The sequence below is a fragment of the Saxophila tyrrhenica genome (assembly GCF_035928015.1).
Source record: "Saxophila tyrrhenica strain CCFEE 5935 chromosome Unknown scaffold_5, whole genome shotgun sequence".
Lineage (NCBI taxonomy): Eukaryota > Fungi > Ascomycota > Dothideomycetes > Mycosphaerellales > Extremaceae > Saxophila > Saxophila tyrrhenica.
Genome location: NW_027041737.1, coordinates 108,622 through 135,060, shown reverse-complemented (window position 1 = coordinate 135,060; position 26,439 = coordinate 108,622). Strand labels below are relative to the sequence as shown.

Below are 26,439 nucleotides of genomic sequence, written 5' to 3'. Positions count from 1 at the left end.
GGATGCAAGCTGTAGACTCTCGTTCAAAACAAGGTTGCACGAAGCAGCAAGCTACCTCCTACCGATGAATAGACGTGCTGGTAGACTCTGGTGATGGTCAAGACGTGTAGCAACACGCGCTCGTGCCAGCCCAGCTTCTGCGGTCTGCGGGGAGAGCTCACATCCTTGTCAACAACTTGTCCCTGACAAGTGACAACCAGCTCGACTCTTCGCTATTTTCATCTGACCAAGATCTCACCCAAGCATCGATGCCCGTACAGTACCTGGCCGGTACCTCGTACTTCCGAGAGCCATAAGCTGATTGCATAGCGAAGCATAAGTGAGCACATGTAGGGTAGGTGAAGGATTCTCGTACGAGTCAACAGGGGAGACGAGGCATATCGTGCGATTCTACAGCTCGAAAGCCGGATTTTGACGGCGGATTTACCATATATCGTAAGAATAAAGAGACTCGGCGATACCCTTTCTTTGGATCCTACTTAACATCAGAAACTGCACACAGTCATTCAGTAAACGAATCGACGGTCAGAAAGATCAATCCTATCAACATGAACCAAGTCCCTCTTGCGTGAGCTGTGCCGCCTCCCTTTTGACACTGAAGACTTCCTGACGACCGTCTAGTCACAAAACTGCCCTTGTCACGGGCGCCGGAGGCGGTTTGGGCAGAGCGATCGCCGAACAGTTCCTGCTCGAAGGCGCCAATGTCGTGATCTGTGACATCAACCAGGAGCTGCTTAATGACTTCAAAGAGAAAGTCTCGGCTGGTTATCCGGAGTGCACACTCGTCCTCGAGACCGACATCACTAAAGAGGATGCTCTTGACGAGATTTTCGAGAAGGCGGAGAAGATGTTCAAGAAGATCGATTTCGTTGTCAACTCGGCCGGGATGATGGATCGCTTCGACCCAGTCGGTGAGATGGAGAAGACGATGTGGGATCGTGTTCTTGCTTTGAACTTGACGGCGCCGGCGATGGTGACGAAGCGGGCGGTCAACTCGATGGTGAAGAATGAGGTCAAGGGAGCCATCGTTAACATTGCTTCTGTTGCGGCATTCCGAGGTTTTACTTCTGGGGCGGCGTACACCGTCAGCAAGCATGGTCTGTTGGTGAGTCTAATCCAACATGCTTGACGAGTTGAATCCAAGCGACGGCTAACCCAATGGTGGCACTGAAAGGGCTTGACCAAGAACACAGCAGTCTTCTACGGCCCGAAAGGCATTAGGTGCAACGCAATCATGGCAGGTGCTATGGAAACCAACATCTCTAAATCCTTCCAGCAGACGGGTATCAATATGGAAGGCTACGGACTCATGCGGCAGACCTGTAAGCTGCTTCCGAGCACAGAGAGTGCTATCCAATGGCGGCCGCTCATGCTGACGATGACAATGCAGTCCCGGAAGAGACGTTCGTTTCTGTTGAGGTTGAGAAGGTGGCCAAGCTGGTAACGTATCTCTGCTCCGACAGCGGGTCGATTGTCAACGGAGCGTGTTGGACGGCTGACGGAGGCGTGACGGCGAACTGAGCGAGATTGGTACCAGGTTACAGTGGTAAGTAACGGATCAATATGGAAACTTTAGAGCCATCATTCTATAGTACTCGTACAGGCATTACTATTACCACGTGCATCACCAGACAAGGCTACAATGGCATTAATGGACAGCCATTTGCTCTCCCCCCAGCACTCCTTACGCAACCACCAAACGTGTCCTCCTGACCTCGTCCCAACCCAGTTCAAGCACTCGAAGCACTGCACTCCGGATACCCCAAGTTCGCCAACCAAGCGCCAGAGTTGAACTCGGCATAGGTGGACTTGATTTGGCCCTGCGGGTTGATGTAGAAGTTGTCGATGCCCTTCACCGGCGTAACATCGTTACCCGCGCCGGACGTCGAGACCCATCGCCAGCTGATGGCGTTGCAGCTCCAGAAGATATCGAGAGTCTCCAGAATGAGCGGCGGCTGCGCGGTGGAGCCGGCGATGAGGTCGGCTTTGCTGGCGAAGGTCACGCTGCCTTCCTGTAACGGGAGTTAGCTGCCCGGCTGTTTGTAGGAAAGCAGGCAAGCGTACGGGAATTCCAGCGAGCTGGTTGATTGAGTCGGAGGTATCCGTGAAGTCGTTAGAGAGGAGCGCATTGGCTGTTGTCTCGAAGTTGGAGGCCTTGGGGTTGGCCAAGAGGTAGTTGAAGCCGTTGACAATGGCTGTGGCCTGGAAGGGAAGGATGCAGCCGATGATGGGTGTCGCCTTAAAGGCTGATGAGGCGCTGGTCGGGCGCCCGAACTTGAACGTTCGTTCCTCAAGAGCATGCTCTTCTGGCACTGCGACTGGTGAAGCGAAGGCGACAGCGGTGAGGCCCAGGGAGAGGAAGGATGAAGTGAACTTCATGTTGAACTAGACGAATATGATGTTTTGAACGAGTGTGGTAAGAAAGCGAGTGTGATGTTGAAAGTGGAAGGGCTGATGGAACAACAAATTGCAGCGAGACAGCGAGGTATCTATACTTGCGCGACCGCCCCCGAGACCGTCCACTCGTGAAGCCTATACTGTTGCATTGTTAGTTTTGGGCACTCCAGCGTGGTCCAGAATGGTAGTGAGACGAAATGCTATCCAGATGAAGATTGAGTTTAACCTAAGCTCATTCGAAGCAGCCGAGTGCAGCACTAAGCTTCAAGCCATCAAGCATTCCGAGGCTCCTTAAAACAAGCAGGAGTCATACACAGCTTGGGATTGTCTTGAGTAAGTCAGCTTCTCACGGTGCTGAGATGTGCTTACCCTGTTTCGAGTGGTGAGATAGCGAAATGCCACAACCAGGGCTTCGATGGATATGTTGGAGCGCCTTTGTGAGTCGTGCCGTCTGGTCGCCATCATGTTGCCCGTCCAAAACACATTTGGGACGCGCTTCTGACCGTTGACAAGATGAGATACCGAAACGCACGGCGAGCTGGACGGTAGTCTGGACGAGGCCAGCGGAAGGTTCTTCTTCGGACACCATTCCAAATAGATGTTCGGAGGCCAACATGCGTAAAACGGTGCTTTAGCTTCAACCTTTCGATACAACAAGCATCGGCAAGGACAAATCTACGGTTGGTCGGGCTTGACTCTGAAGTGCGTTGTCCGACCCCTTTCGCCGACAGCTTATGCACCACTCCCAGCCTGAAGAGCTCGGATGACTTTCAGCGAGCTGTTTCGCGTCTGTTGCAGTCGAGTTTCATCTGCGCTTGAGGTTTTCCAGACGGAGGCGTTCTCATCCGAGTCGGTCATAGTCGAGCACAGTCGGCATAGGCTTCGACGTGCAATACCGTGATCATTTCATCGACTACTGGACTGTGATCAGCTGCAGTCTGACAAAATACAGTCAAGAGATCGCGCCATCGGCGGCATGCCTGTCGAAGGGTCGTATTCAACATGCGAGAATTCGAAATCGCAGGGGATCGAGTCTCCAAGGCTCACCAAAGAGCAGGTGCAGTCCAGTTGTCGGCTTTGTGGGCGGCGACGCCCGTCATGTAAGCACATGATGAGACTTGCTGCGAGCAGATCTATTTCGAGATGCTACCTAGGTAGAGAATCGTGAAGTGGAGGAGGAAGAGGAAAATCATAGGATCGTCCATCATAGGATCGTCAAATTAGAGTTTCTGCCAACCCTTTTAGGAAGCTGCTCTGTCCCTGCAGATACATGTAGCTACACCTGTCCTCCGCAAGCACGAATGCGTGTTCATGATCGAACGGCTACATGTCGCGCAATGTAGTCAGGCGCTCTCTACGGCTTCGGCCATACACATGTCCACAATGCCACCTACGCCAGGCGCCAGATGCTACCACGAAGCGGACATTTTCCCGGACTTCGATGAAACGACAGAGTAGCAACCTCCTCGACACACTGGAAAGCAGAGGACTCATCAACCAGATCGCCGGCGACCGCAATGCTCTCCATAGTCTTCTGCAGAGCAAGAAGCTCAGCTTCTACGCTGGCATTGATCCCACAGCTCCGTCCCTCCACCTAGGTCACCTTCTCCCACTCATGGTCCTCTTCTGGACCGCAATACATGGCCACAACGCAGTATCGCTGGTCGGTGGCGCAACCGCAAGGGTAGGCGACCCTAGCGGTCGGCTTACATCGCGCGCGGATACTGCTGGTGAGGTACAGAGAACGAACTTCAAGAGCATGTTCAGCCAAGTGGGGAGTCTATGGAAAACGGCCTTGCTTTACGCGGAAAGAAGTGGTAATGAGAAGGAGAAGATGGGCCAGCAGACTTTGCTAGACAATGCGCAATGGCTGGACGGACTGACTGTCCTGGACTTCTTGAAGATGCTGGGAAGTGGGATGAGGTTGGGTACAATGCTCGGACGGGATACGTGAGTGAGTTCCAACAGCGATTGTGGCACTGCGTAGGCATGGAAGCTGACGAAGACTCTCCCAGGGTCAAGAACAAAATGGAAAAAGGCGACGGCATGTCTTTCGCCGAGTTCACCTATCCACTTCTTCAAGGCTGGGACTGGTGGCATATGTACTCCAAGATGGGCGTGCAGATCCAGGTCGGGGGTAGTGACCAGTATGGGAACATAATTGCTGGGATGGATGCAGTCAAGCACATTGCTCAGGCTTCAGCTCCTGACGGCGAACAGCCGCAATGGTTAGATACAGAGGGCAGGATGCGAAGTGAAGACGCGCCAATGGGCCTTACTGTCCCACTTCTGACCACATCGGCTGGCGAGAAGTTCGGAAAGAGTGCTGGAAATGCGGTTTGGCTGGACGGAAGCATGACCTCGCCATTCGATTTATACGGGGTCAGTAACGGTCGTATGCTCGAACAAGACGGTGGGAATGCTAACGCGTGACGCAGTTCCTTCTTCGCTCCGCGGACGCTGACGTGGAGCGGTACTTGAAACTCTTCACGTTCGTCCCATTAATAACAATAGCGGAAGTGATGAGAGCACACTCGACAGACCCAGGAAAGCGGAAAGCGCAGCACCTACTTGCTCGCGAAGTCCTGGCTCTCGTGCACGGCAACGAAGTCGCCATGAAGACCCAGCAAGAACACCACGCCATGCGAAATCCTACCCTTGCAAGCTCTGGGCCCTATTCTGGTACAGAAAGTGGCAGCGTTGTAATTCCCACTTCTGAAGTCATCGGTCAGTCTTGGGCGAGGGTACTAGCAACGGCTGGTCTTGCAGCCTCGCGTTCGGAAGGCACCAGGATGCTGAAGAGCGGTGCTGTGTACACTGCATCAAATAGCGGCAAAGGAGCAACTTTGCAGTTCAATGCCGTCAACGACCCGAGAGTTGTCGTGGGCCGCGGAGATTTGGTCGATGGAAAGCTGTTGCTTAGGATCGGGAAGTGGAAGGTTAGGGTGGTCGAGGTTGTTGATGATAAAATTCGATAAAATTCCATAATCAGCATGAAAGCAACTTCTCACCTTCATGCACCCAGCTTCTTCAAACTTGTGGTTGGGAGATTTTGGATTGCTGTATCGCTATCTTAACGAGCACAGCCATTTTTCCTGCCGCTAAACGCCGAAGCGTATGCAGCGATCAAGGATCAGAGAATACTCTGTACCTTAAAATAACATTCGCTCCACACCACTCATCCTCAGCTCAGTCCCCGCGTCTAGAACTTGTTGAACTGCTTCACAGCCTTGCCCGTACGTGGCAGCACACGCAGCACATTGAATCGCACCTGGTTATGACATGTCAGCGTTCGTACCTCATTTGACTGTCTTCCCTTTCCATGTCCTCTGATGTCTGGCACTTACAGTCTTGCTCAACGGCCGGCACTGTCCCACAGTCACTCTGTCACCCTCCTCCACACGGAACGCTGGGCTGACGTGCGCTGCGAGGTTGTTGTGGCGCTTCTCGTAACGGGAGTACTTGGGGATGAAGTGGAGGTATTCGCGGCGGACGACGATGGTGCGGTGCATCTTGGTGCTGACGACGGTGCCGGTGAGGATACGACCGCGGATGGAGACCATGCCGGTAAAGGGGCACTTCTTGTCTGCGATCAGATGTGTTAGAGATCTTTTTCACGTCCATGCCTGTTGTCTTGTGCGCTCCCATATCTCAAGCAACCCCTCCCAAACGAAGACCGTGGGCGGCGACATACCAATGTACTTTCCCTCAATCGCCTGCTTGGGCGTCCTGAAGCCCAGTCCGACGTCCTTGAACCATCTCCTGCCGCCCTTGCCGACCTTCGTGGACTTTGCTGCTTTGCTGCCGCGCTTGTGGTTGGTGAAGATGTGTGGCTGCTTCTGGTAGGCGCGCTCGCTCTGGACTGCCAATTCGGTGGCCATGATTGCGGTGCTGAGCAATCTGGTGTTGTCGTGGGAAGTTGTGAGCCGGCGGCGATGAAGTAGTTGTTCGACGTGAAGCCCGCCTCGAATTTGTGCGGGAGTCTTGGCGGTGCGAAGTCCGCCAAGGTCGGAAGTCGCCGAAGGAAGAAAGTAATACCGGGGCCGGTTTGTTTACGTGTTGACCTGTAAGAGCGCCCCGCAAACGACTTCATCTCTCGAAGACATCTACATGCGCCACGACGGACTAACGACTGTATACCAAGTGGACCACCATGGCGGCCGCGGAGGACAAAGAGAATGTCGCGCCCTTCACGTCCAGCGACCCACTGCAGAAACGAAGCGGCAGCTCGTCACCGAAGAAGGCTGCTAGGAAAGGACGAAGCAAAAGTATCGGACCAGGAGGACTTGACGAGCCAGAAGCACCAAAACAGGACAGACAGGATGCGAAAACCAGGCGCAAATCTACCTACGTCCCAGCGACCAAGTCTATCTTGTCTACAGAGCAGGAGAAAGCTGAGCGACAGGCGGCGCGTCGCAAGACTCTAGCCAACAGACGCGTTTCTTTTGCGCCAGAGGCGACACTGCACACATGGGATGTCATCGAGTTCATGCGCGATCAGACAACATCCACAGAGTCATCCGAGGGCACGCGACGGGCCTCAAACTTCACGAGATCTTCGAATGGTGGCTCGCCCTCGAAGCGAACAACGAACGTCGGCTCGGACCCGCCGTCTACGCCACCAGAACAGGAAGATGAGCCGGATATCATACCAGCGTCGCCAGCACATCAGCGCGATTTGCACCAGAAGAAGATAAGGCGAAGCTCTGGAGCATCTTCTCAGGTCGACTCTAGCCCCAGCGAAGGGTCGTCTCCCAGCGGCGTTATTGTCAGCAGCGATGCGTCGGAAAGCGAGGACGAAGATGATGCACTGGGCTCTGACGACGACACTGGTACTGCTATGAGCCTGGACATGGTCGACGAGAATACTACGCAGTCCAACTTGGGGAGCGAGTTCAGCACCGGCTCGGTGGCTAGCTTAGACGCTCGTCTTAGGCTGGCGGCTGAACAGGCAGGAACTCGAGGCATCGAATACGATGAGTATGGAGATGCATCAATGGAACTCGCTGGGGAGGAGGTCACCAACGCATTCAAGCCGTGGATGAATCAGCACCAGGAGCCTATAGGTTCTGCTTCCCTGGACCAGGAAAATGTGAACCCGTTCTCGCCTGCTTTCAAGGCCCAGCTTGTCTCAGGGAGGGTAAGCCGTCCATCTACCGTACATGAGGAGGATACTGGCGATCTGAGCATGGACGTCACTCGAGCAGTAGGTGGCATTCGTGGTGCTGAACAGGAGCAAGATTCTCCGAGCTCTCAATTTGGCGACGGTACGATGGACCTGACGCAAGCGGTCGGAAAGATCCAAGGTCCACAAGCCGGCCAAAAGAGACGCCGATCGACAGCTGAGACAGGTTCGCCTCTGGTGACGGGGCCTGCAAGCCAAGCCAAGCGGCGACGCTCGTCAGTTGCACGCTCGTCGATGGGCGATGATACCATGGACCTGACTATGGCTGTTGGTGGTATCCAAAACGGTGGCTCTCCTGCCAAAGTGGAGCGTCGGAAGAGCGTTGTGCGCCGGCGATCCTCTGGCATTGCGTCGGAAGCGGACGATGGGACGATGGATCTGACGCAGGCTGTTGGTAGCATCAAGCCCGCCAGCAAGGCAGAGCATACAGCATCCAGCTTTGATGAAAATGAAGAACTTACTATGGAGCTGACGACTGTACTGGGTGGCATCAAAGCGGGAGAAAAGGTAGCTGCCGGCGAGAGACCGGCCACGCCACAGGAATCACAGTCACCAATCCGGAATGCTGCGAACACTACTCCTAAAGACCAAGAACGCTTCAGGGATGCATCGGACAGTGGGGCGAAGAAGCATTTAACACCGCTCTTCCAGAAACAGGTCATCCACTCAGTAGCGAAGCACTCTCCCGGCAGCAAGACAGTTTCTTCGGCCTCTCCCAACGTCCGGACGAGGGCGAGCGTGGCCTTTGCTGAGTCTCCAGCACCGTTCGGAGCGGCTGATGCACCGTCTGCTCCTATCAGTAAGACCACAACGCCGAAATCCTCACCGCCGAAAGCAGCAACTCCATCATTGAGCGCAAGCAAGTCTCCTGTACGCGCGACAGCCAACAAAAGCCCAGTCCGAGAGCGACCACGTACTACTCCAGATAGCGCGCTACGACAGCAATTGGATGAACAACTCCAGGATCCTGGAGCGTCGCCTTCTGCACTCAAAGTCCAACGAAGCTCTCCCATCAAGGCTGTGTCAACGCCAGACAAGGCCCAGGAGAGCTCGCAAGACGGCCGACGCTTGGCCGACTCCATCAAACTACTTTCCACGCCACGGAAGGAAGTCTTGAAGAGTCTCACGCCTAGGAAGCAAGCTCAAAGTCCGCCGAAGGCCGCCACACCTCGACCCAGGCCGACCCCGAAGAGCAGCAATGCCTCTCAGAAGTCGCCCGCGAAACAGCTGAACGAGGACATGAAGAGACTCCAGGACAATCGCGCGCAAGTCGAGAAAGTGCAGCTTCAAAAGTTCTTGGACTTGGCTAGTATTCGCTTCATGGATCTCACGACGACCAAACGAAGGATGACTACTGCCCCGACGCCTTCTAAAGCTCGTAAAGCGGATGAGGTCGAAGATCAACGTGAGGTCTCTTTGGAGTCAGCCGTAGTGGCTGGCTCTTGTACCGTTCCGGAGCTGGAGATGTACGAGCATGCATGTCATGAACTCAAGCGCTACATCTCCGACGGCAAACGCGTAATCAAAGAGCTCGACGTCGAGACTGCAAAGTCGACGCCACCTTTGTTGCAGGCATACCTGGCAGCCAGCCCAGGCAGAAAGGGTGCGTTGGATTCCCAGATGCGCGAGATCAAAACGCAAGCTCGACTTCGAAGTAAAGAGCTCTGGTATGCCTGGCGAAGCCAACTGCTCGAGGATTTGATGAGAGGCTTGCAGGGGATTGGTGAAGGCTTGATCAGGGATGACGAGGGTCTAAGTCATGCCGAGGAGATTCTGGAAAAGATCGTACCGGGATTGGCGCAGCAGTACGTAGCTTTGAAGGACGAGGCCGCTCGATTGGAGGAGGAGAGCGCTGCTACCAATGAAGAAGAAAGAGAAGAGCTGGAACACGCGAGGGAGCGACTGGGGAACGTCAGCGAAGAGGCCGATGAGAAAAGGAAGATGCTGGCAGACTTGCAGAAAGAGATGCAGGAACAAGAAACGACGGCCAACGATCTGGAGGAGAACCGCGCGGAGTTCGCGGCGGCTATCCAAGAAGCTGAGAGGGTGAAGGAGAGCTGCCGAAGCGTCTCTACCGCTGAGATCACCGCGCTGAAGGGCAAGTCATCTGTTTCATTCCTCCTACTCCGAGTCATCTCACTGACTCCATCCCAGACTCCATCGCCACGCTCGAGCGCACACATGGCTACACTATTCTCTCCGCGTCCTCCTCGCCACCCACCATCACCCTCTCCTACCGCTCCCAGCTCAAACTCTTCTTGCATCCTCTCGCTTTTCGCCTTCCGGACAAAACCAGTCGCGCCCGGCCTAATGCGCCTATTAGCTTGCACTACACAGGGGCTGCTCCGTTGACGACGACGCTGCGCTTCTTTCTGCAGCTGCTGCAGGCGAGCTTGCAAGCGCTGCCGCAATGCGAGACGCGGGTGCCAGACTTGCTGAAGCTCGTCAGCAATGGCTGGGACGCAGCATGCGAAGTCGCAGAGGCCGAAAGGAGGGTTGGGCTAGGGGCGTTGACAGAGGCTAAGATCCTCTCTGACGAACGGATGTGCGTGGTGAGCACGATCTTGCTGCCCAAAGTGCGGAGTAAGGTCAGGATCACCTTTGAGGTTTCGGCTGCAGTTGGTGGAGATCAGGATGGGTTGGCGTTGAGCACAACCGTGGAGCCTCATGTGGAAGTTGTGTACGGGGAGAAGTACAATGAGAAGAAGATGACCGAATTCGTGGCGAAAGCGATTGAGAGCCGGCTCGAAGGGTGGGACGGCGTGGTCAGGAGCTTGAGGGAACGACTTATCGCAAGAGGAGCGAAGGGCGGGAAGAAGTGACTGGCTAGGGTTCACTCTTCGGCAGGTGGATTTTGGATTATTGCTGGATGACGACTTGATACCCTTTTCTGTTGAATACCTGTCAATTGTTACCATGCCTAAGTCAAAGCTTTCCAACATTGCGGACGAGTCGAGACAGATTGATGCCCATGCTACGAGTCTCCAGAGTTTCAATGTTACACAACGTCTGATACCGTCAGGTGGGAATCGAGATCTATCGTCGCCGATCCTCATCAGACATCTGGTTGCGCGATTCATCGCTGCCGAGCTGTCAACATGCGAGAAAAAGAGTGAGGGTACCAGATCCTCGTGTGCCACACAGAAAAGGTGAGATGAAGTCAACCTCATCCAAGGTCCGAGCTTCATTGAGACCGCACCTCCTCCTGTGCTCCTCCTTCGCTTTAACTCTGCTCCTCAATCTCCTTGTCAACACAGCGGCTCATCTCGGAACGCTTGAAACAACACATGTTGCACCGGGTGTGCTTCACGGCTATCCACATCCTCGTATACGAGTTGCTCAGTCTAAGAGAGGGCCACTGAGAGGTTCGTCGCAGCAGCTAACGCAAGCCAGCTCAACGTGCAGCTCCGGTGCGGGCAGCATGGAAGAGACTCCACCCTTGCGCATGCAGCACCGATATTGCTTTGCGGCATGAGGTGCTGGACTAGGGACCGCGAGGGCCGCCGCTGGTCCCACATCGGTTCGGGTCGTACACATCACCAGCTGGTCACCTGACTTTTGTGTGACGGATCTCCCACCCCATTGGCTCTGACAACGCATCCAGCTTCTGCCCGCCTCGCTGTCTCAGACAGTTGGTATAGGTCGGCCAACGATGCTATACCCACTTGGCGATGACGTCCAAGGCTGATTGAACCTGCTGTCACGCAGACCGAGCAAGTCTGCAAAGGTTGGTTGAAGCTTTCCGATTTTCCTGTGCCTCTTTGCCACGTTCGATCCGCTATCAGCGTCGTGGTATAGCATACCCGGGCGTAGCACGCCTCTTCCTTAGCTTTCGCAGTCTAAAGATGCTTACCGAATACTTCCCCGCATGCTAGACTCTGCTGTCTTTCTTTCATACAATGGATTACGTCCCTCCCATTCACCGGCTGTCTAACGAACTGCTCAAACACATATTGGACCAGATCGAGCCGGATCCAGAACGGACAGTTCCCATCGATGACCGCCGCTTCATCTCCGTGGAGAGCCTCGAGATCCCGCCGCCGTCTTCGGACTCGATCAGAGACATTGGGAGGTTTAGAGAAACATGTCGCCGCTTTGCAGAAGTCGGCGCGCCCTTACTCTTCACTCTTGTCAAGGTGAGGTTTTCTGAAGATGGGCTCGATAAGCTGGAAACGTTCGCAGGCTGGAGTCATCTGGCACGGCATGTCAAAAAGTTCAGCTACCTCATGCCCTACTTCTACTCCAATGGTACGGTACTCCTCCATTCCCCAAGAGAGGCTACCTGCAGCTAACAGACATGTAGAGGAGGACCTGCGCGCTGTTGTGTCCCGGAACGGAACAATCAGAGCGAACGTGACCAGCCTACAGCGCAAGGCAAGTGAGCAGCAGAAGATCATTCGCTCCGGAGACGACGTGCGCATCCTGAAGAAGGCTTTCAGCAGTTTCAAGACACTACAGTTCGTCAAGTTACTACCTGTGGCGGAAGAAGAGGATCGACGGTTTCGGGAGTATGTGCAAATCCACGGCAGTGTCAGGGACTTCATCAACCACTACTGGGCTCCTGCGATTATTCATGGTTCAAGAACGATCGGAGCCGCATTGCTGGCAGCTGATGCCCCTTGGTCTCGCCTATATCTGCCAGTGGAAAGTGTGGAGAGCGTCGAGTTTCTTGCACTTCGGACACAGCCGACTTTGTCCATATTGGCCGCTCGTTTGACGTGCCTCACCCTGGTTTTCGACGAAGGCAATGATTTAGGGGAGGACATGACTGAGCTTTCCGAACTGTTCAAGACGGTTTTCACCAGCGCGAAGAATATGCAGGCAGTGCACATTGGCTTTCCAAGAAGTCGGCCTGTAAGCCTGCCGCTTGAAGCTGTGTTCCATAACGTAACATGGGACAAGGTACGGAGTCTGCTCCCCTCGGCATAACGGCCTGCTAATCTCATCAACTTAGCTCGTCGCACTCGGAGTCGCAGGCTGGGACCTAACGGCCGAAGAGATCATCAACCTCGCACTTCGCCACCGCGAGAAGCTAAAAGGTCTTCGGCTGAGGGACGTGCACTTGAAAGAGGGCGGGATGTGGAAAGACGTACTCCGAAGTCTCAAGCATTCTATGCCGCGCCTGCAATGGGTCAGCCTAAGGCGGATAGGCTACGTGCCGCAGTTTGAAGAATCAGATCCAGGAGGCGCCGAGGTTCCGGAGGACCAACCTTGGGCCCTGAGCGACAGCGACAGCGAATCTGAGGATGATGAAGACAGCACGATTGCGGGACCGAGCGAGCAAGGCCATTATACGAATGGGTACCATACCAACTCAAACAGCTTCACGACAAGCAATGGGCATGTCCATGACCACGACCACGACGACATCGATTCAGCGGTTGGTACGGACGACGAGCACGAACCCGAAGACAACGCTACAGAATTTCCCAACCTCGACTCGCCTACCAGTGCAACCGCACCACTCTTCGCCTACGAAATGGCTCACAACCCCGACCTGCCGAATGGGGACATCGACGACGACGGGTTCTCCGTCAGCAACGCCAAACGGAAGCTGTGGGAGCAGTGGGTCGTCGGTCAGACTTCCAGGCACGTTGCGCGGTGAACACCATCCTAATGGCCTACGGCAATGTCAAGCATAGATCAGCCATCGCCGCAGCACTTCAAGACCAGCGTACTCACCCGCTGCTTGCCGGCCGCTCATAGAGCAACGATTACCTCTGAGACAGTGGCTCTTCGGTGGATGCAAGACGCTTTCACTAATTCGCACCAACCGCCGCCTCGAGACCACGCTCTTCGCCACACTCGCGGACGCATAAACGACGTCCACCGCCCATCAATCCGATAGCCACTGGAGTAAAGCGACCTCACTTCATCCTCGCCAGACGCCAATTGGCCAGAACAAGCACGACGCTAGCTGGCGTTCAGTGTCGATGCCACGGATACCAGGTATGACGCGAGGATGTCGCTGGCAAGGAAGTTTCGACGACCTCACTTCACTCTCACTTCACCCTCTCCCCCCCCTCACCAGCCGCCTCGCGATTGGCTGCACCGCTGGCGACGCTAGCGGGCGTCCGCCTTCAGTGCCAAGGATACCAGGTATGACGTGAGTATGTCGCTGGCGACGACCTCACTTCATCGCGCCTCGTGAGTTTGGGGCGGCGCTAGCTGGTGTTCTGTAGGCACGCTGGGAAGGGCAGGAGGATGAGGTTTCGCCTTTTGAGGCTTGAAGGCTGGCGGAGCAGCGACCTTCATCGCTACTATGGTGCGTGGGATGCGAGGGATTAGAAAGCGAACGGCTGCAGAATCGTCTCGGGTCCGCGTTGCGCACTGTGAGGGGGTGCAGGCAAACATTGGAGCATCGCTATAGTGACCACAATAGCACACGCAGACATTAAGTGAATGAGCGGGGAGTACCGCATGGACAGACAATAGCGACACATCACATGGTATCATTTCGCATATCTACCTTACTTTCCCATCGATCTCGTTTCAATATCATGCCATGCATGCATTCACAGTACCAATCAATCTCACCCGCCGTATCCACACCCAAACGCCCGCCAAACCCATGCCCAGCACACAGCGCAGCACACAGCACAGCGATGAGAGAAACCAGCAGCAGTAGAAAGAGAAGTAAAAGTCTCACCCAATCGCACCGAACCAGCGCTCATCGAGCCCGGGTAGACATCGCTCGTCGTGGCCGCCGAGCTTGCCGTGCGCGCTGCCCTTGCCGGAGTTAGGTGAGTTGCTGAAAGAAGCGCGCTTGGAGTCCATACGAATGGCGCCGGTGTTGATGTCGATGTCAGAGGTGGAGGTGGCGGAGAGACCGGTGTGAGCAGTAGCAGCTGCAGCTGCAGCGAGGGTGTTGCCCGCTTTGCCACGTAGAGCTTTGGTGGCTTCCTGTAGAGACAAGGGTGGTTAGCGAAGGGATGATAAGGGTGGGTTGTGCAAGGCCGTGATGGTCCCCGTTCACCGCGTGGCTCGCAATCATGCCGGCAAACATATTTGGCCCGCGTTCATTTTCCAGCTCATAGAAGTGATCAATTCGCCACGACCAAACAAGTCCACATCTTTGCCGCCGCCGCCCAGCCATGCCCATCAGCCACAAAGGACAAAAAGAGAGAAAGAAGAGAAAAAGACCCACCTAAGCGTCCTGATCCAACCCCAAATCCTCCTCCGCCGGCACCACACGCAACGTATTCGTATGCCCCATCCCGCCGCGCCACCCTTGCACACAAATCACCGCCTCGCCTTTCTTCAGGATGCCCAGCTGGATCGCGTTCATGATGCCCCACTTGAGGCGCTTGTCGACGTCCTCCTGCCACGGGACGGTCTTGAAGGACTCCGGCTTGGCCTCGGGGTAGAGGAAGGGGTAGACGCCGCGGTAGAGGTGCGAGTAGCGCGAGGCGCGGGCGTTGCGCGTGACCATGATGATGGGGCAGACGGGGCGGTATTTGGAGATGAGGCGGGCGGAGTTGCCGCTGGGTTCGCGTTAGTACAGTTTCTAGGAGGGAGATGGACCTACCACTTACCTGGTGGTCAAGACAAGGATGGCACCGGCGTTCTGCTCCAAGCTCGCGCTGACGGCGGACATGGCGCAGGTCTCGGTGGTCGGTACTGGACGTGGGGCGAGCTGGCGCAGCTCGTCAAAGGCGTTGACGTAGGGGATGGCGACTTCTGCGAGCAAGCAGGTCTCGTGCATCATCGAAACAGCCTCCTTCGGGTAGTTGCCCTTGGCCGTCTCACCACTCAACATCACACAATCGGCACCGTCGAGGACAGCATTGCCAACGTCGCTCACCTCAGCACGAGTCGGGCGAGGGTTGTAAGTCATGCTCTCCAGCATTTGAGTGGCGCAGATCACAGGCTTGCCGGCAAGGTTACACTTGGTGATCATCATCTTCTGTGCGATGAAGACCTGCGCTGGTGGAATCTCAATACCCAGATCACCACGGGCCACCATGACACCGTCAGTGACCTCGAGAATCTCGTCGAAGTTGTTAACTCCCTGCTGGTTCTCGATCTTGGCGATGATCTGGATGTCTTTGCCGGAGTCGCCGAGGACGTCACGAATGTGCAGAATGTCCTCCTTCCTGCGAATGAACGACGCGAACACCATGTCGACGTTGTTCTTGACGCCGAACTTCAAGTCCGCCTGGTCCTTCTCGCTGAGCGCTGGGAGATCGACATCGGTCTTGGGAAGGTTGACACCCTTCTTGGAGGAGATCTTGCCGTTGTTGACAGCCTTGCAGCGCAGGGTCTTGTCGTCGACGACCTCGAGGACTTCGAAGGCGAGGACGCCGTCGTCGACGTAGATGGTGCGGCCCTTCTCAATGACCTTGGTAATGTTCTTGTAGTCGACGTACATGTTCTTGTTGTCGCTAGCGGTGGCATACTTGTCGTCGGTGGTGATGTTCATCTCCGTGCCAGCGCTGATCGGGATGTCCTCGTCGCCGGGAGTGTTGCCAGTGCGGATCTCCGGGCCCTTGGTGTCGAGGGCGATAGCGACAGGGCGACCGGCCAGCTCTTTCTCGGCCTTGCGGGCGTTATCGATGACGGACTGGTGGTAGTCATAGCTGCCGTGGGAGAAGTTCATGCGGACGACGTTGCAGCCGGCCTTGCGGAGCATGTTGATCTTCTCTGCCGAGTTTGTCTTGGGCCCTATGTGCGGGTACGTGGTTAGCATGAGCTTCTTTCGTGAGTACTGCTGGAGATGGACATACCAATGGTGCAGATGATGCTGGTGCGCCTGTAGACGCGCGCGGGCGTGTACTCGGTGTCGAGGTTGGCGATCCATTCGGTGCGCGTCTTGCCGTACGTCTGGTGGGCGTATGCGTCACCCATCTTGTCTGTCTTCTGGAGGTTGTTCCTGGTATGAAGCTCTCAGCTCGCCTGTCAGCCGCTCCTTCTTTCTCGGGCTCACGTGCAGTGAGGCACAGAAGGGTGGGTAGTAGAGAGTCAAATAGCGGAGAAGGGAGGTCGAACAAGTGGTGTGAAGTTATTGGTACGACGTGAGAAGACTACTCGAGTCGGTGAAAGAGCTGGATGCGTTGAAGGGAGTTTTTTGTGAATCTCAGCCAGCTTTCCAGCCCCACCTCCCTCCCTCGTGGCTGGCCTCAACGCCCTCATTGCATCCCACTTCTCCTGGACCACTCTAAAAGCAATACCGATACGCTTACTTCTGCTATTACGTCGCTCATTAAGAGACGGGGAGAATGGGGCCAGCTTCTTGAATATCGTTATCCACTCAATTGAAGACCTGTCAATCCATCAACCTCGAGCTCTCATTCGCATCAAAATAGCCTTTCTGGACCCTGCTGATTGCCGATAAGATCTCGGCTGCATCCGTATACCAAGCATCACACGACGACTCCACCCTCCAACCTCATCGCCGCTCCTCCTCCGCCATCCCATCCAGCATCCTCCAGCAGCACACTATCCCCAGCGCGCAAGGGGAAGCACCCACCCGCTCCCTGCGCAAACCACATAACCCGGCGCATCGCGCCCCCTTCACCACCACCACCTCCCCCATCACACAACAGCAACCATGGTCCTCGGCCGCCTCGCCCACTACACCTTCGACGCCGTCCTCATCTCCGCCTTCCTCGCCGGCGTCAAGCGCTCCACCGGCCTCACGTAAGTCCCCTTCTCCCCTCAATCAAAACAAACATCTCGTGTTTATAATGATCCCAATACCGCAGCCCTAGCATCAAACCCGACTCCTTCAGCGAGACGCCCAATCTGCGCAAGTGGGTGGAGAACTACCTCTGGGTGGGCGAGACGATTATGGATCAGAGCGTCGCGTTGATGAGTTCGAGTGGGTACTTTGAGCGGAGGAGATGATCATGTATGGAGGGAGGAGGGAGAGGGAGAGGACTGTTATTCGGGTAGGGGTTGAACAGACTCGCGTGGGGATATGGACGACGATGTACTGCAATAAGAGGACGGGATGCACGGCGTTGTCGGCAGGATCATTTGATGGAGGGAGGACAGTTACGGATTCCGCTTGGCTACGAGGGAGAGCAGGCGTTTTGAGGGGTCTGAGGCGTGGCGTGTCAATCGGCCGAACTCCTCACTCAGATGCTGCTTCGAGGCGGGTGGAATGCTTATTGAAGCGAGAACGTCTGAGAAGCGCCTTCAAAGTACTTCTGTGTATCATGGTCTCGTCTCATCTCGTTCTCAAATTCAAGCGCCCATCGTTCCAACGTATCCAGCCGTCAGGGTGACTTGCCCAGCCATCACAGGTACTAGTCTCTAAAGACTGCTCTGCCTCTTCTTCGCCAACTTCTCGCGAATCGCCGTACTCGACAACTTACTCTCAAACCCCTCCTGCACCTCCCCTCCCTCCTCCGCATCCAGCACATCCACCTCAAAAACCTCCAACGGCGCCCACCCCTTCTCCTTCCTCTTCTCATTCACCGCATCCCCTCCCTTCCTCGTCTCCGCCGAAATCACCAGCGCCGAAATCTGCTCCTCCGTAATCGTCGGGCCGAACGGATCCTGAATCTCCGTGCACTTCACCACAAACTCCACCGGATACGCCGTTCCCCAGACCTTCCCATTCGGACCGGGATCGTTTCGCTTGAACAGCTGTCTCTGCGCGAAGGAACCGGGTGTCTGGAAATCCACGAGCGCGTTGACGAAAGCCATGACGGATTCGAAGCGGGAGTCCCATGCTTCGAGCACTTCGGCGTATTTCTTGTTCACGAGCAGTTGGTCGCCTGTGATGCCGATGGTGGCGGTTTGCTGCTCGGCGGTTCCCAGGCGGAGCTGATCGCACGCGAAGATGGTCATGGTTAGGAGGAGCTTGTGGCCGAGGTGGATGTGGTCAAAGGTGCCGCCTACGGCGACGTGGGAGTGTTTGATGTGAGATTCGGTGGTGGAGGATGTTGAGGTCTCGTTGCCGGCGCTCTGATTGCTCGAGCGGTTCGAGTCGTTGATGAGGACTGGGCCACTCCGGACTCTGTCGAAGGACTCGCCGCTGCCTTTTGCGGCGACGAATGCTTGCACCATCTTCTCGCCTGATTCTGACTCGACGCCGAAAGCGTACTGCCAGGATCTCTGTGACCGTGCCAGATTCAACATTCCAATGACGGGGCCATACGGTGCTCCTTCTTGCGTCTTTAGTAGGTCTTCATTCGAAATGTCCGGCGACCAGGCAATCAGCAAGACGCGAACGTCAACCCCATCCTGGTCTTCGATGTTAACATGTTCCTTGGCCGCGATAGTGCATATCAGCTTGTAGACAGCTGCCAGCAGTGTCTGCGTCTCATCGTAAAGATCCGCTCGGGGCGTCTGGGCCTGGTTGACAAGGTGAGGGCAAGCTAAGGCGATCTCGAGGACTGCTGCTTTGGATGACTCCGAGGAGTGGGAGGCAACTTCTTTCAGTACTTGACTGAGGGTGTCCCCGAAGGCGGCTTTCAGTGCCGGCGCATTTGGAGGTGAGGGAGCCGGTGGGAGGAGTAGCAGGAAAGGTGATGGGTCCTTGGAGGCCATGGTAGCGAGGCGTGCAACCATTGTGCTCACATGTTAGGGCGATGAGGACCTGGTTGAAGCAAGATGTCCGTGAGCGATGGCCAGTTTGGAAGCTTGAATCGTCTTTTGACAACTAAATGTTAGGTTAGGAAGAGTGGTGGTCATGTTGGTTGCTACACCTCGGTTGGTCAAGCTACCTGAGACAGGCTATCCACCATCATGACCAGAATAGTCGCTGTCACATGCTCCGAACAAGTGAGACAACCCCCCTCCAGTATACTTTCACAGACCTATGCCACCGGCGCAGCATGACTTCTGAGCGAAGTCCGAACCGATTCATCTGGTCGCATGACACTGTGTAGGCAGCATTCCTCAAGACCATGGAGAGGTAGGCCAAGGACATTTACTTTTCCTGCAGTGGGATACAAACTCACCATGTCAAACACCAGATCCCTCTTCTCCCGGGGCGGCTCTCGCAAAAATGACCGCCTCTCCAGCTCCAGCCACGAGCTGCCGCGCTGGAGGACTCCTTCGCCTATGGCCGCCTCTGTCATCCCTCCGCCCATCGTCCAAAGCACCTACGCGCTTCCGCAAAGACATGCGGCGCAACCCGTGGTCATGAGAAAGCCTACGCCTCAGCAAGACCGGCAGAGCGAGCTAGAAGCAGATCTACAGTACCTCCTCGACGCGCAAGCAGATGGCCTACTGGGAGGACTGGAGTCCGGCGTCTCCGGCTTGATTGATGATCGGGCGTCGAACGGGAGCACAACACCTACTGCGCAAAGTGTACGGAGCACCTCTGCAAGAACTAGCGTTCGACGGAAACCTGGTGTTAGAAGCGCGAGGAAGGGCATCCACAACTCTATTGTCGCGCTGTCTACGGTCAAAGCAGAGGAATTGGAGGATATTGACGATGAGGTACGCTCGCGAGATCAGACGATTGAGAAGATCGATGGATGGCAGGAGAAGAGGCAACGACTGCGGGAAGCGTCTAAGAATCTAGACTCCAACGAGGACACCGTGCGCAGTCAGAGGCTACGGCAGGAAGCAGATGTGTTGCAGGAGGAGATCAACCACGTGGAGCTACAGCTGGCGGACATGAAGGCACGTCAAAGAAAGCTGTTGCGAGAGGTCGCGGCTGCTGAGAACGCGGTTCAGGCGAAGATGGCATCGTATACGTCAAGTCTGCGGCTGCTGGAGGAGGAAGTGCAGCAATACCTCTCGACGAATCCAGGAACCCCAACACCCCAGCGAAAGTCAGACGCTCAATCTGCGACGGTATGGCAGCTACCTCCCAAGCGCCGGACCCTCGACATGGCCAAGCAGTACTGGAGCGACGAGCGGAGCATGTCCGAGCAGCAGCGTGAGAGCGTGAGACTTGAGAAGACAGCTCTCGACGAAGGCGCAGTGATGTGGAAAGAAGCGGTGATTTCGATTTCGGATTTCGAACGTACTCTGCGCATGGATATGGCCAAACAAGCCGAAGAGCGTACGGCTCCCGGACTCTCGGCTAGCAGCTCGCCGTTGCAGCACGATCAACGCTGTAGCCACGAGGTGCTGGAACAAATGGACCGGCTCATCTCCGCTCTGCAAAAGAAGTTCGAGCTAGCAAGAGAGCGTAATTGGAATCTCCTTATCGCCGCCATCGGTGCTGAGATAGACGCTCTTAAGCAAGGTAGACTGCTCTTGGGAGGTGAAAGCGCATCAGAGGAGCCTTCAGACGAGCAGCCTGATGCAGCGCAGAGCGCGTCTCCTGATCATGATCTCGATCTCGGTTCGGAAGATGAGTTGCAGGCATCAGCGCAGAGCTCCGCGACGGCCAGGAGGCACACCAGCAATGGCGTGGCTCCAGAAGATGATCCCGACCCTGAGCTACTGTTCTCCAGGCATGACTTGGACTCGGAGTGATGCTGTTCGCGACTCCTCAGCCTAGATCCTAGCATCGTAACCAATATCATCGTTCAACTATCAACTTCATTGGCGACCCATGTCTTGATCTTCTCCTGCAGAGCTTGCATCACTCCCGGCTCGTGCCAGAAGTGACCAGCTCCCTCAATCTCTTCCCACGTGAAGCTCGACTTCGGAGAAGCGGACAGCTTTTCTGCCCATGCCTTCAGACGCTTGCTGGCCGTTAACACGTCGGATGAGCCGAAGAGCGCCAAAGTAGGGTTCTTGATAAACAAGTCACCAGCATGGGTGTCTGCCTCCGAACGCTTGCGTAAGCCAGCGAATACTGAGGGCGGTCCAGGGGGTAGAAGTAGGCTGGTGAAAGGTAGCAGGACGGGCGATATGACCAGGTATCTCACAGTCAGAGCAGGGGCAGGAGAACGTGGTGAAGCCGCTACAGGATTTGATGTGGTCTCGACTTTGACGCCGTTCTTCGCTGGCAAGCTCGACCCTCTCATATGCGCTTTGATGCGTCTAGGAGTCTCAATGCTTTTTCGAACAATGTCGTTGCTTCGCCTAGAATCTCGACTGCGTCGTCGTGACGATGGATCGCTCTCTTCTCCTCCAAACACGATCGGCGATGCACCCACGCGCTTGCGGGGGCTTGTGGCCACGTCGTTGGGATCGAGCTGACGTCCTCGTTGTGGTGTCGCGGGGCTCTCGGCTTCCTGCAAAGCATTCCTGTTCTGCTCTGCCATGGTCTTAGCGCGGAGCACTATCTCTGCTGCTGCGGTGCCGGTTTGGGCGTCCTCAAAGCGTCGAATAATGCTTTGGACGGGCGGCAAACGAGCGAGAATTAGCGAGCCGTAAGAGTAGCCACCCAATATGAGTTGGACTGCTGTAGTGTTGTTGAGTGTAGTGGAAATAGTGGAAGTGCCCTTGCCGCTCATATCTGTGATGGATTGAATGGGCTCAAGTTGATCCGAATCCGGCGTAATCGCCAGCCCACGGAGGTAGTTGATCATGAAGCCAGCCAAGGAGACATAGTCGTCTTGCTCTGCCTTGCCTGACCATGTAGTATGGCCACCGGACTCGCCTGCTCCTCTGCAGCTATTGTCAGCGCAAGCAATTTGGATTTCGTTGTTCACGAATACGATACCGAAAGTTGAATGTGCCCACCACATATCCTTCGCCTAACAGAGTCTCTGCAACAGAAAGCACAACAGGGTCGTCATAGCAGCCCCCAAGCGGGGCATATGGGTGCGCGACAATCGCTCCTCGACGTCGCGAATGTCTCTCATCCTGAGGCTGAAGACGGGCTCCGAAAGTTTTGGGATGGTAGACGCGACATTGTAGAGGCAGGTCATCGGCGAGCGAAGGAACGGTGAACGCGTAAAAAGGCTCTGGGTCCGGCATGCTTTGTTAGAAGTCTCATGTTCATGTTCACCCGGTACTGGGCTCAACTCTAGTGGCTCGTGTGCTGCGTGTCCCGCACAGGGTTGTTGAGATTTGTATATGGCAAGAGGAAGAGTAGATATGAGAGATCGCGCTTGCCAAGCGAAGTCGCTTGTGAGACAACGACTACGTGCACATCCATTGCCAGCAGGACAAAAATTCGATGGCCCAGGAAATCGTCGCTCTCTCATGAGATGATGGTGTTTATACAGTCTCGAAGCGAGCAGTCATGATACAACAAGCTTGTCCCAAATCTCCGTCCCTCCTCACGCGAAGCATGCAGCCTCACGCTCGCGCAGTACGCATGCTATTTTCCAAAGACCTCCAAGAACGAGAACTCTGTTCAGTACATCCAAGGGATATGATTAAAGCGCAGCCAACGCAACAACCCCAGCGCCCACCGCACCAACCGCACCAACCCACGACCTGCCAGTCATCTCTGCGGCTCCGCCCTCACTCGTGGGCGTAGGCGTGACCGTCGTCGTCTCTTTGACAGTCTGCTTGGCGTTCTTCTCGGTCGTCTTCTTGTCCTTCTTGTCCTTTCTGGTAGCGGTAACATCAACTGCTTGGTACGAGATATCGCTCGCAGCGACCGTTGCTTGGGTCTGCCGAACTTGTCCACCATCGTGAGCATTCTGGTTGCATGTCACGGGTGTGTTTGTTAGTGGGCAATCGATCACGACGGTGCTGTGCTGGGTTAGAACAGTTCAAGGCCAGGACAGCTGGGTTGGAGGCATACCCTGAAGTGGCGCCTGAAGTCGAGGACGTCCATCTGGCCAGATCCGTGCCTTCGGTCAAAGTCATCTTAGGTGCAATATCGCAGTCTGGCTGGGCGGTTGGGCAGTGGAGGACGTATGTCGTTCGGTTGTTGTCGGGGTCCTGAGCTGGTCAGTGGATGCCAATGCGTTCGGCATGGACGGTGAAACTTACGATAGCAAAGATGGAAGCCTGTGGGACACCAGTGATGGTTTTGTATGGTATCTGTGAGATCATCTTAGCATTGCTCATATCACTCCTCGTCCCTTGCCTCCAAATCCATCTACACGCTAAGGTATCTCCTAACTCTCAAACCGTCGCGTTGCCAGCATAGCAACGCGTACTCATGCAACAGAGTAGCTCAAGACTGATTTTGAGGTCTTTCGAAGCACGACGCGAAAATAAAGCGACATACCCATAAGCTACGCGTCCCCGTCCCTCCTGAGAAGTTGATCTTCTGCGCGGCCACCAAGCCCACCAAAGCCAGCAAAGAGATAATCGACTTCATAGTCGAGACTTCCCAACCTTTCCAATTCCGATTAGATGCTTAAAAGAATACCAGAAAGTGTGACTTCGATGAAGAAGTGATGTTGTTTCTTCCACTCCTTCGGAAACCGGGATGAGTTGGGACGTGCGACGGCAGGAAGCGAGGACACGGGCCGAATGCATATGAGTAGACCTCTAGCTGCAACAAGTACAGCAGCGGGACGACGGCAACTGACAACAGCGCATTGGAGGAGCATTCAAGGCTACAGCAATGCTACGATACCGCGATTCGAACCCATCAAACGCCACGCTTACATCACAAAAACGCATCGTCGTCCATGCCTGGCCCTTTTCGTCGCTCTGCCATATACACCAGATACTCATACCACATCATCATCATAACTTGATCCCCCAAACCCCTCTCCCAGCACTCACGCCCAGCCAATCCCCTCCCTGGCCCGTCAGCGCACTCTGCGGCGCCCACGAAACATTCGCGACCTCGTACTCGCACCGCCAGCTCGCTGCAGGGCCTTTCGACTGCACCTCGGCGCCTTGCGCAGCGCTGTTGCCGTTCAGAGCAGGGACTGCGGGCTGGTTGCTGGAGTTGAGGAGGTCCCAGACGAGGACTAAGCTGTCGTCGGCGCCGGAGGCGAGCATGCCTCTTCGGCTGGGGTTCCATTCGATGGTGTTGAGGCTAGCTTGGTGGCCGCGGAGTTCTAGCAGAGCGGCGCCGGGTTGTCGGACGTCGAGAATGCGGATGAGGTTGCTGTCGGAGGCGAAGGTGGCGAGGAGGTGGGCGTCGTGCGGTGAGGCTGCTAGTCTTAGTAGAGGAGGCGCAGGTACGCCTGGTGTTTTGGAGGGAGAGGATGAGCTAGGTGATGATGCTAGAGACAAATTCAGCGAAATGCTGAAACTCGTCAGTCTCGGAGTTACTCACATTTGTCAGCCTTCTCTGCGGGCTCGTAGATGATGGTCGAGTGCTCCAGACTTCTCAAGTCGAACATCCTCACACTGCCATCTGCCCCACATGAAACGAATACATCCACTGAGCCTGCGCAGAACCGCACATCGAAGACCTCCTTGTCGTGAGCGATGAGCTGCGTCTTCGCTGTCAAGGTAGGAATGTCCCAGATTGTGCAAGTGGTGTCGATTGATGAGGTGATGATGAGCTTGGGAGAAAGGGTGTTCCAATCCAGCGAGGTCAAAGGCGCGGTATGTTCAGGAGTCTTGCTATTCGAGAGCAACGCCAGGGGCTGCAGTTTCTGCGGCGGCTGTTCTCTCGTGTTCGATGTTGCGCTTCGATTGATACTGTTCCCGGGAAGTTGGGATGAAGATTGCTGCGGCAGACTCCATAATCGTAGATGATCACCGCTCGTCGCTAACAGATCCGTACTCTGCTTCTGCGAGCTTGGCGGCTCCCATAGTATCCTCGTCACGGGGTATGCGCAGGTCGCCTCTGCCACCTTCGTATACTCCAACCCATATGGCACGCCTCCGGGCGACGTCACCTCTTGAGGTGTGATGTGTGTGTCCAGGATTTGTATGAAATTGTGCGGATCTTCAAGGTAGCTTCCCACTGCCATTTTCCCTGCCCCACTGCCGCCATTCAGCAATGGCCATTTGCACCAGTCATATGCGTAGGTCGGGAAAGGTGCAAGGTAATTCGAATTCGTGGGAGCGTCAGAATAGCTCAGTAGCGTCGTTGTGCCAGCCGCACCATCGTTGGCGTCCGAGACCGCTCGTGATCGAATATCGGTGAGGTTCAGAGGACTGTGGGAAGGACCAGTAGGAGTTTGAGTGTGTGAGAGATTGTATGCTTTCGGATTCGAGGTGATTGGTGTCTGTGTAGGGGTTTGGTTGAAAGGGATATATCTCTGCGCGCCATCCATTCCTGAAGGACTACTTCGCGAGTGGCTATGCATGGTACCTTGCCGAGAAGGAGGTTGGGTATATTGTTGCGCATTCGTATGTATGTGCATTGTCGGGACGGTGTTAGGTGCAGAGTAGGTGGAGGAAGGGTTCGGTCGCTGTGCACCGCCAGCGGGTTGTAAAGCGCCGGGTACGTTCGACAAACCTGCGTTCGAAGGGACTACGCCGAATGCTGAAGAATGGGAGTTCTGTGGTGTGGCTTGCTGGACATTGAATGCTGGTCCTGCGGAGTAGGGCGGTTGTTCGTATGACTGCTGCTGCTGCTGCTGCTGAGGGGTATAGGTCTGCTGCAAGGGTGGTGCGTTCGAAGGTATGCGGAAGTCTTCCGACTGTCTCTGCGTATGTGTTCTCCGTGGAGTATTGAAGGGCTGGTCGGTCGTCACTGGCGCCGACATTGGCGGCGCTGTCGACGGATCGAGGCCGAGTCTGCTGTTGGAGTGGAGCTGGTTGTTGGCCATGTCTCCTTGGCCCTGGCCGCTTCTTCCGTAGGCTATCGAGTCATTGGCGTTGACGAAGGTGTCCGTACCTGCGTTGGTCGTTCCGGAGGCTATTGTGCGGAGTCTTGCGATCAGTTCTCATCGTTTGACCGTTGGACAGCCTGATTAGCACCAACCTAAACTTTGGAGATTGGGGGCGGCGATGGCTCCTGCTCCTGCGGATTGAACAATGCCGGCTGCGAGATTGGGGAGGTTCTGGTTGTTCCGGTGAGAGTGAAAAGGCATTTTGTATCGAAAAGCATTCTTCAATGTGCGACAGGACGTTCGAATAGCCTCATATCTTGTCTTGTTTCACAGCATGCCCGCCCTCACTCAGCGCTGCGGCAAGCCCATGCTCCGATGCTCGGACCCTGCAGACAAAATGAGTCC

General features: G+C 55.4%; 14 protein-coding genes across 14 annotated transcripts; 6 read left to right on the top strand and 8 right to left on the bottom strand.

Annotated features, from left to right (window-relative positions):
• Positions 1 to 548: 548 nt before the first annotated feature.
• On the top strand, positions 549 to 1,521 carry LTR77_003388 (uncharacterized protein; the record flags this gene model as incomplete). The annotated part of the gene is made up of 4 exons (XM_064800645.1): positions 549 to 568; positions 622 to 1,105; positions 1,175 to 1,322; positions 1,391 to 1,521. 4 exons carry the CDS (start codon positions 549 to 551, stop codon positions 1,519 to 1,521), a joined length of 783 nt encoding a protein of 260 aa, XP_064660596.1.
• A 209-nt stretch (positions 1,522 to 1,730) lies between these two features.
• LTR77_003387 (uncharacterized protein) lies at positions 1,731 to 2,379 on the bottom strand (the record flags this gene model as incomplete). The annotated part of the gene is made up of 2 exons (XM_064800644.1): positions 1,731 to 2,012; positions 2,065 to 2,379. 2 exons carry the CDS (start codon positions 2,377 to 2,379, stop codon positions 1,731 to 1,733), a joined length of 597 nt encoding a protein of 198 aa, XP_064660595.1.
• A 1,459-nt stretch (positions 2,380 to 3,838) lies between these two features.
• On the top strand, positions 3,839 to 5,375 carry MSY1 (tyrosyl-tRNA synthetase; the record flags this gene model as incomplete). Its single annotated transcript, XM_064800643.1, has 3 exons — positions 3,839 to 4,347; positions 4,413 to 4,779; positions 4,836 to 5,375. The coding sequence occupies 3 exons, from the start codon at positions 3,839 to 3,841 to the stop codon at positions 5,373 to 5,375; spliced, it is 1,416 nt and encodes a 471-aa protein (XP_064660594.1).
• A 224-nt stretch (positions 5,376 to 5,599) lies between these two features.
• RPS11B (40S ribosomal protein S11-B) lies at positions 5,600 to 6,278 on the bottom strand (the record flags this gene model as incomplete). The annotated part of the gene is made up of 3 exons (XM_064800642.1): positions 5,600 to 5,668; positions 5,745 to 5,983; positions 6,092 to 6,278. The coding sequence occupies 3 exons, from the start codon at positions 6,276 to 6,278 to the stop codon at positions 5,600 to 5,602; spliced, it is 495 nt and encodes a 164-aa protein (XP_064660593.1).
• Positions 6,279 to 6,550: 272 nt separating this feature from the next.
• On the top strand, positions 6,551 to 10,404 carry LTR77_003384 (uncharacterized protein; the record flags this gene model as incomplete). The annotated part of the gene is made up of 2 exons (XM_064800641.1): positions 6,551 to 9,712; positions 9,829 to 10,404. 2 exons carry the CDS (start codon positions 6,551 to 6,553, stop codon positions 10,402 to 10,404), a joined length of 3,738 nt encoding a protein of 1,245 aa, XP_064660592.1.
• A 1,077-nt stretch (positions 10,405 to 11,481) lies between these two features.
• LTR77_003383 (uncharacterized protein) lies at positions 11,482 to 13,187 on the top strand (the record flags this gene model as incomplete). The annotated part of the gene is made up of 3 exons (XM_064800640.1): positions 11,482 to 11,830; positions 11,886 to 12,484; positions 12,537 to 13,187. The coding sequence occupies 3 exons, from the start codon at positions 11,482 to 11,484 to the stop codon at positions 13,185 to 13,187; spliced, it is 1,599 nt and encodes a 532-aa protein (XP_064660591.1).
• Positions 13,188 to 14,227: 1,040 nt separating this feature from the next.
• Positions 14,228 to 14,588, bottom strand: LTR77_003382 (uncharacterized protein; the record flags this gene model as incomplete). The annotated part of the gene is made up of 2 exons (XM_064800639.1): positions 14,228 to 14,485; positions 14,559 to 14,588. 2 exons carry the CDS (start codon positions 14,586 to 14,588, stop codon positions 14,228 to 14,230), a joined length of 288 nt encoding a protein of 95 aa, XP_064660590.1.
• Positions 14,589 to 14,729: 141 nt separating this feature from the next.
• Positions 14,730 to 16,429, bottom strand: PYK1 (Pyruvate kinase; the record flags this gene model as incomplete). Its single annotated transcript, XM_064800638.1, has 3 exons — positions 14,730 to 15,066; positions 15,118 to 16,246; positions 16,309 to 16,429. The coding sequence occupies 3 exons, from the start codon at positions 16,427 to 16,429 to the stop codon at positions 14,730 to 14,732; spliced, it is 1,587 nt and encodes a 528-aa protein (XP_064660589.1).
• Positions 16,430 to 17,132: 703 nt separating this feature from the next.
• LTR77_003380 (uncharacterized protein) lies at positions 17,133 to 17,428 on the top strand (the record flags this gene model as incomplete). The annotated part of the gene is made up of 2 exons (XM_064800637.1): positions 17,133 to 17,221; positions 17,287 to 17,428. 2 exons carry the CDS (start codon positions 17,133 to 17,135, stop codon positions 17,426 to 17,428), a joined length of 231 nt encoding a protein of 76 aa, XP_064660588.1.
• Positions 17,429 to 17,770: 342 nt separating this feature from the next.
• Positions 17,771 to 19,081, bottom strand: LTR77_003379 (uncharacterized protein; the record flags this gene model as incomplete). The annotated part of the gene is made up of 2 exons (XM_064800636.1): positions 17,771 to 17,811; positions 17,902 to 19,081. 2 exons carry the CDS (start codon positions 19,079 to 19,081, stop codon positions 17,771 to 17,773), a joined length of 1,221 nt encoding a protein of 406 aa, XP_064660587.1.
• A 414-nt stretch (positions 19,082 to 19,495) lies between these two features.
• LTR77_003378 (uncharacterized protein) lies at positions 19,496 to 20,968 on the top strand (the record flags this gene model as incomplete). The annotated part of the gene is made up of 1 exon (XM_064800635.1): positions 19,496 to 20,968. One exon carries the CDS (start codon positions 19,496 to 19,498, stop codon positions 20,966 to 20,968), a length of 1,473 nt encoding a protein of 490 aa, XP_064660586.1.
• Positions 20,969 to 21,021: 53 nt separating this feature from the next.
• Positions 21,022 to 22,363, bottom strand: LTR77_003377 (uncharacterized protein; the record flags this gene model as incomplete). Its single annotated transcript, XM_064800634.1, has 2 exons — positions 21,022 to 22,051; positions 22,107 to 22,363. 2 exons carry the CDS (start codon positions 22,361 to 22,363, stop codon positions 21,022 to 21,024), a joined length of 1,287 nt encoding a protein of 428 aa, XP_064660585.1.
• Positions 22,364 to 22,767: 404 nt separating this feature from the next.
• LTR77_003376 (uncharacterized protein) lies at positions 22,768 to 23,206 on the bottom strand (the record flags this gene model as incomplete). The annotated part of the gene is made up of 2 exons (XM_064800633.1): positions 22,768 to 23,089; positions 23,142 to 23,206. 2 exons carry the CDS (start codon positions 23,204 to 23,206, stop codon positions 22,768 to 22,770), a joined length of 387 nt encoding a protein of 128 aa, XP_064660584.1.
• An 834-nt stretch (positions 23,207 to 24,040) lies between these two features.
• Positions 24,041 to 26,295, bottom strand: LTR77_003375 (uncharacterized protein; the record flags this gene model as incomplete). Its single annotated transcript, XM_064800632.1, has 3 exons — positions 24,041 to 24,528; positions 24,582 to 26,120; positions 26,187 to 26,295. 3 exons carry the CDS (start codon positions 26,293 to 26,295, stop codon positions 24,041 to 24,043), a joined length of 2,136 nt encoding a protein of 711 aa, XP_064660583.1.
• Positions 26,296 to 26,439: the final 144 nt, after the last annotated feature.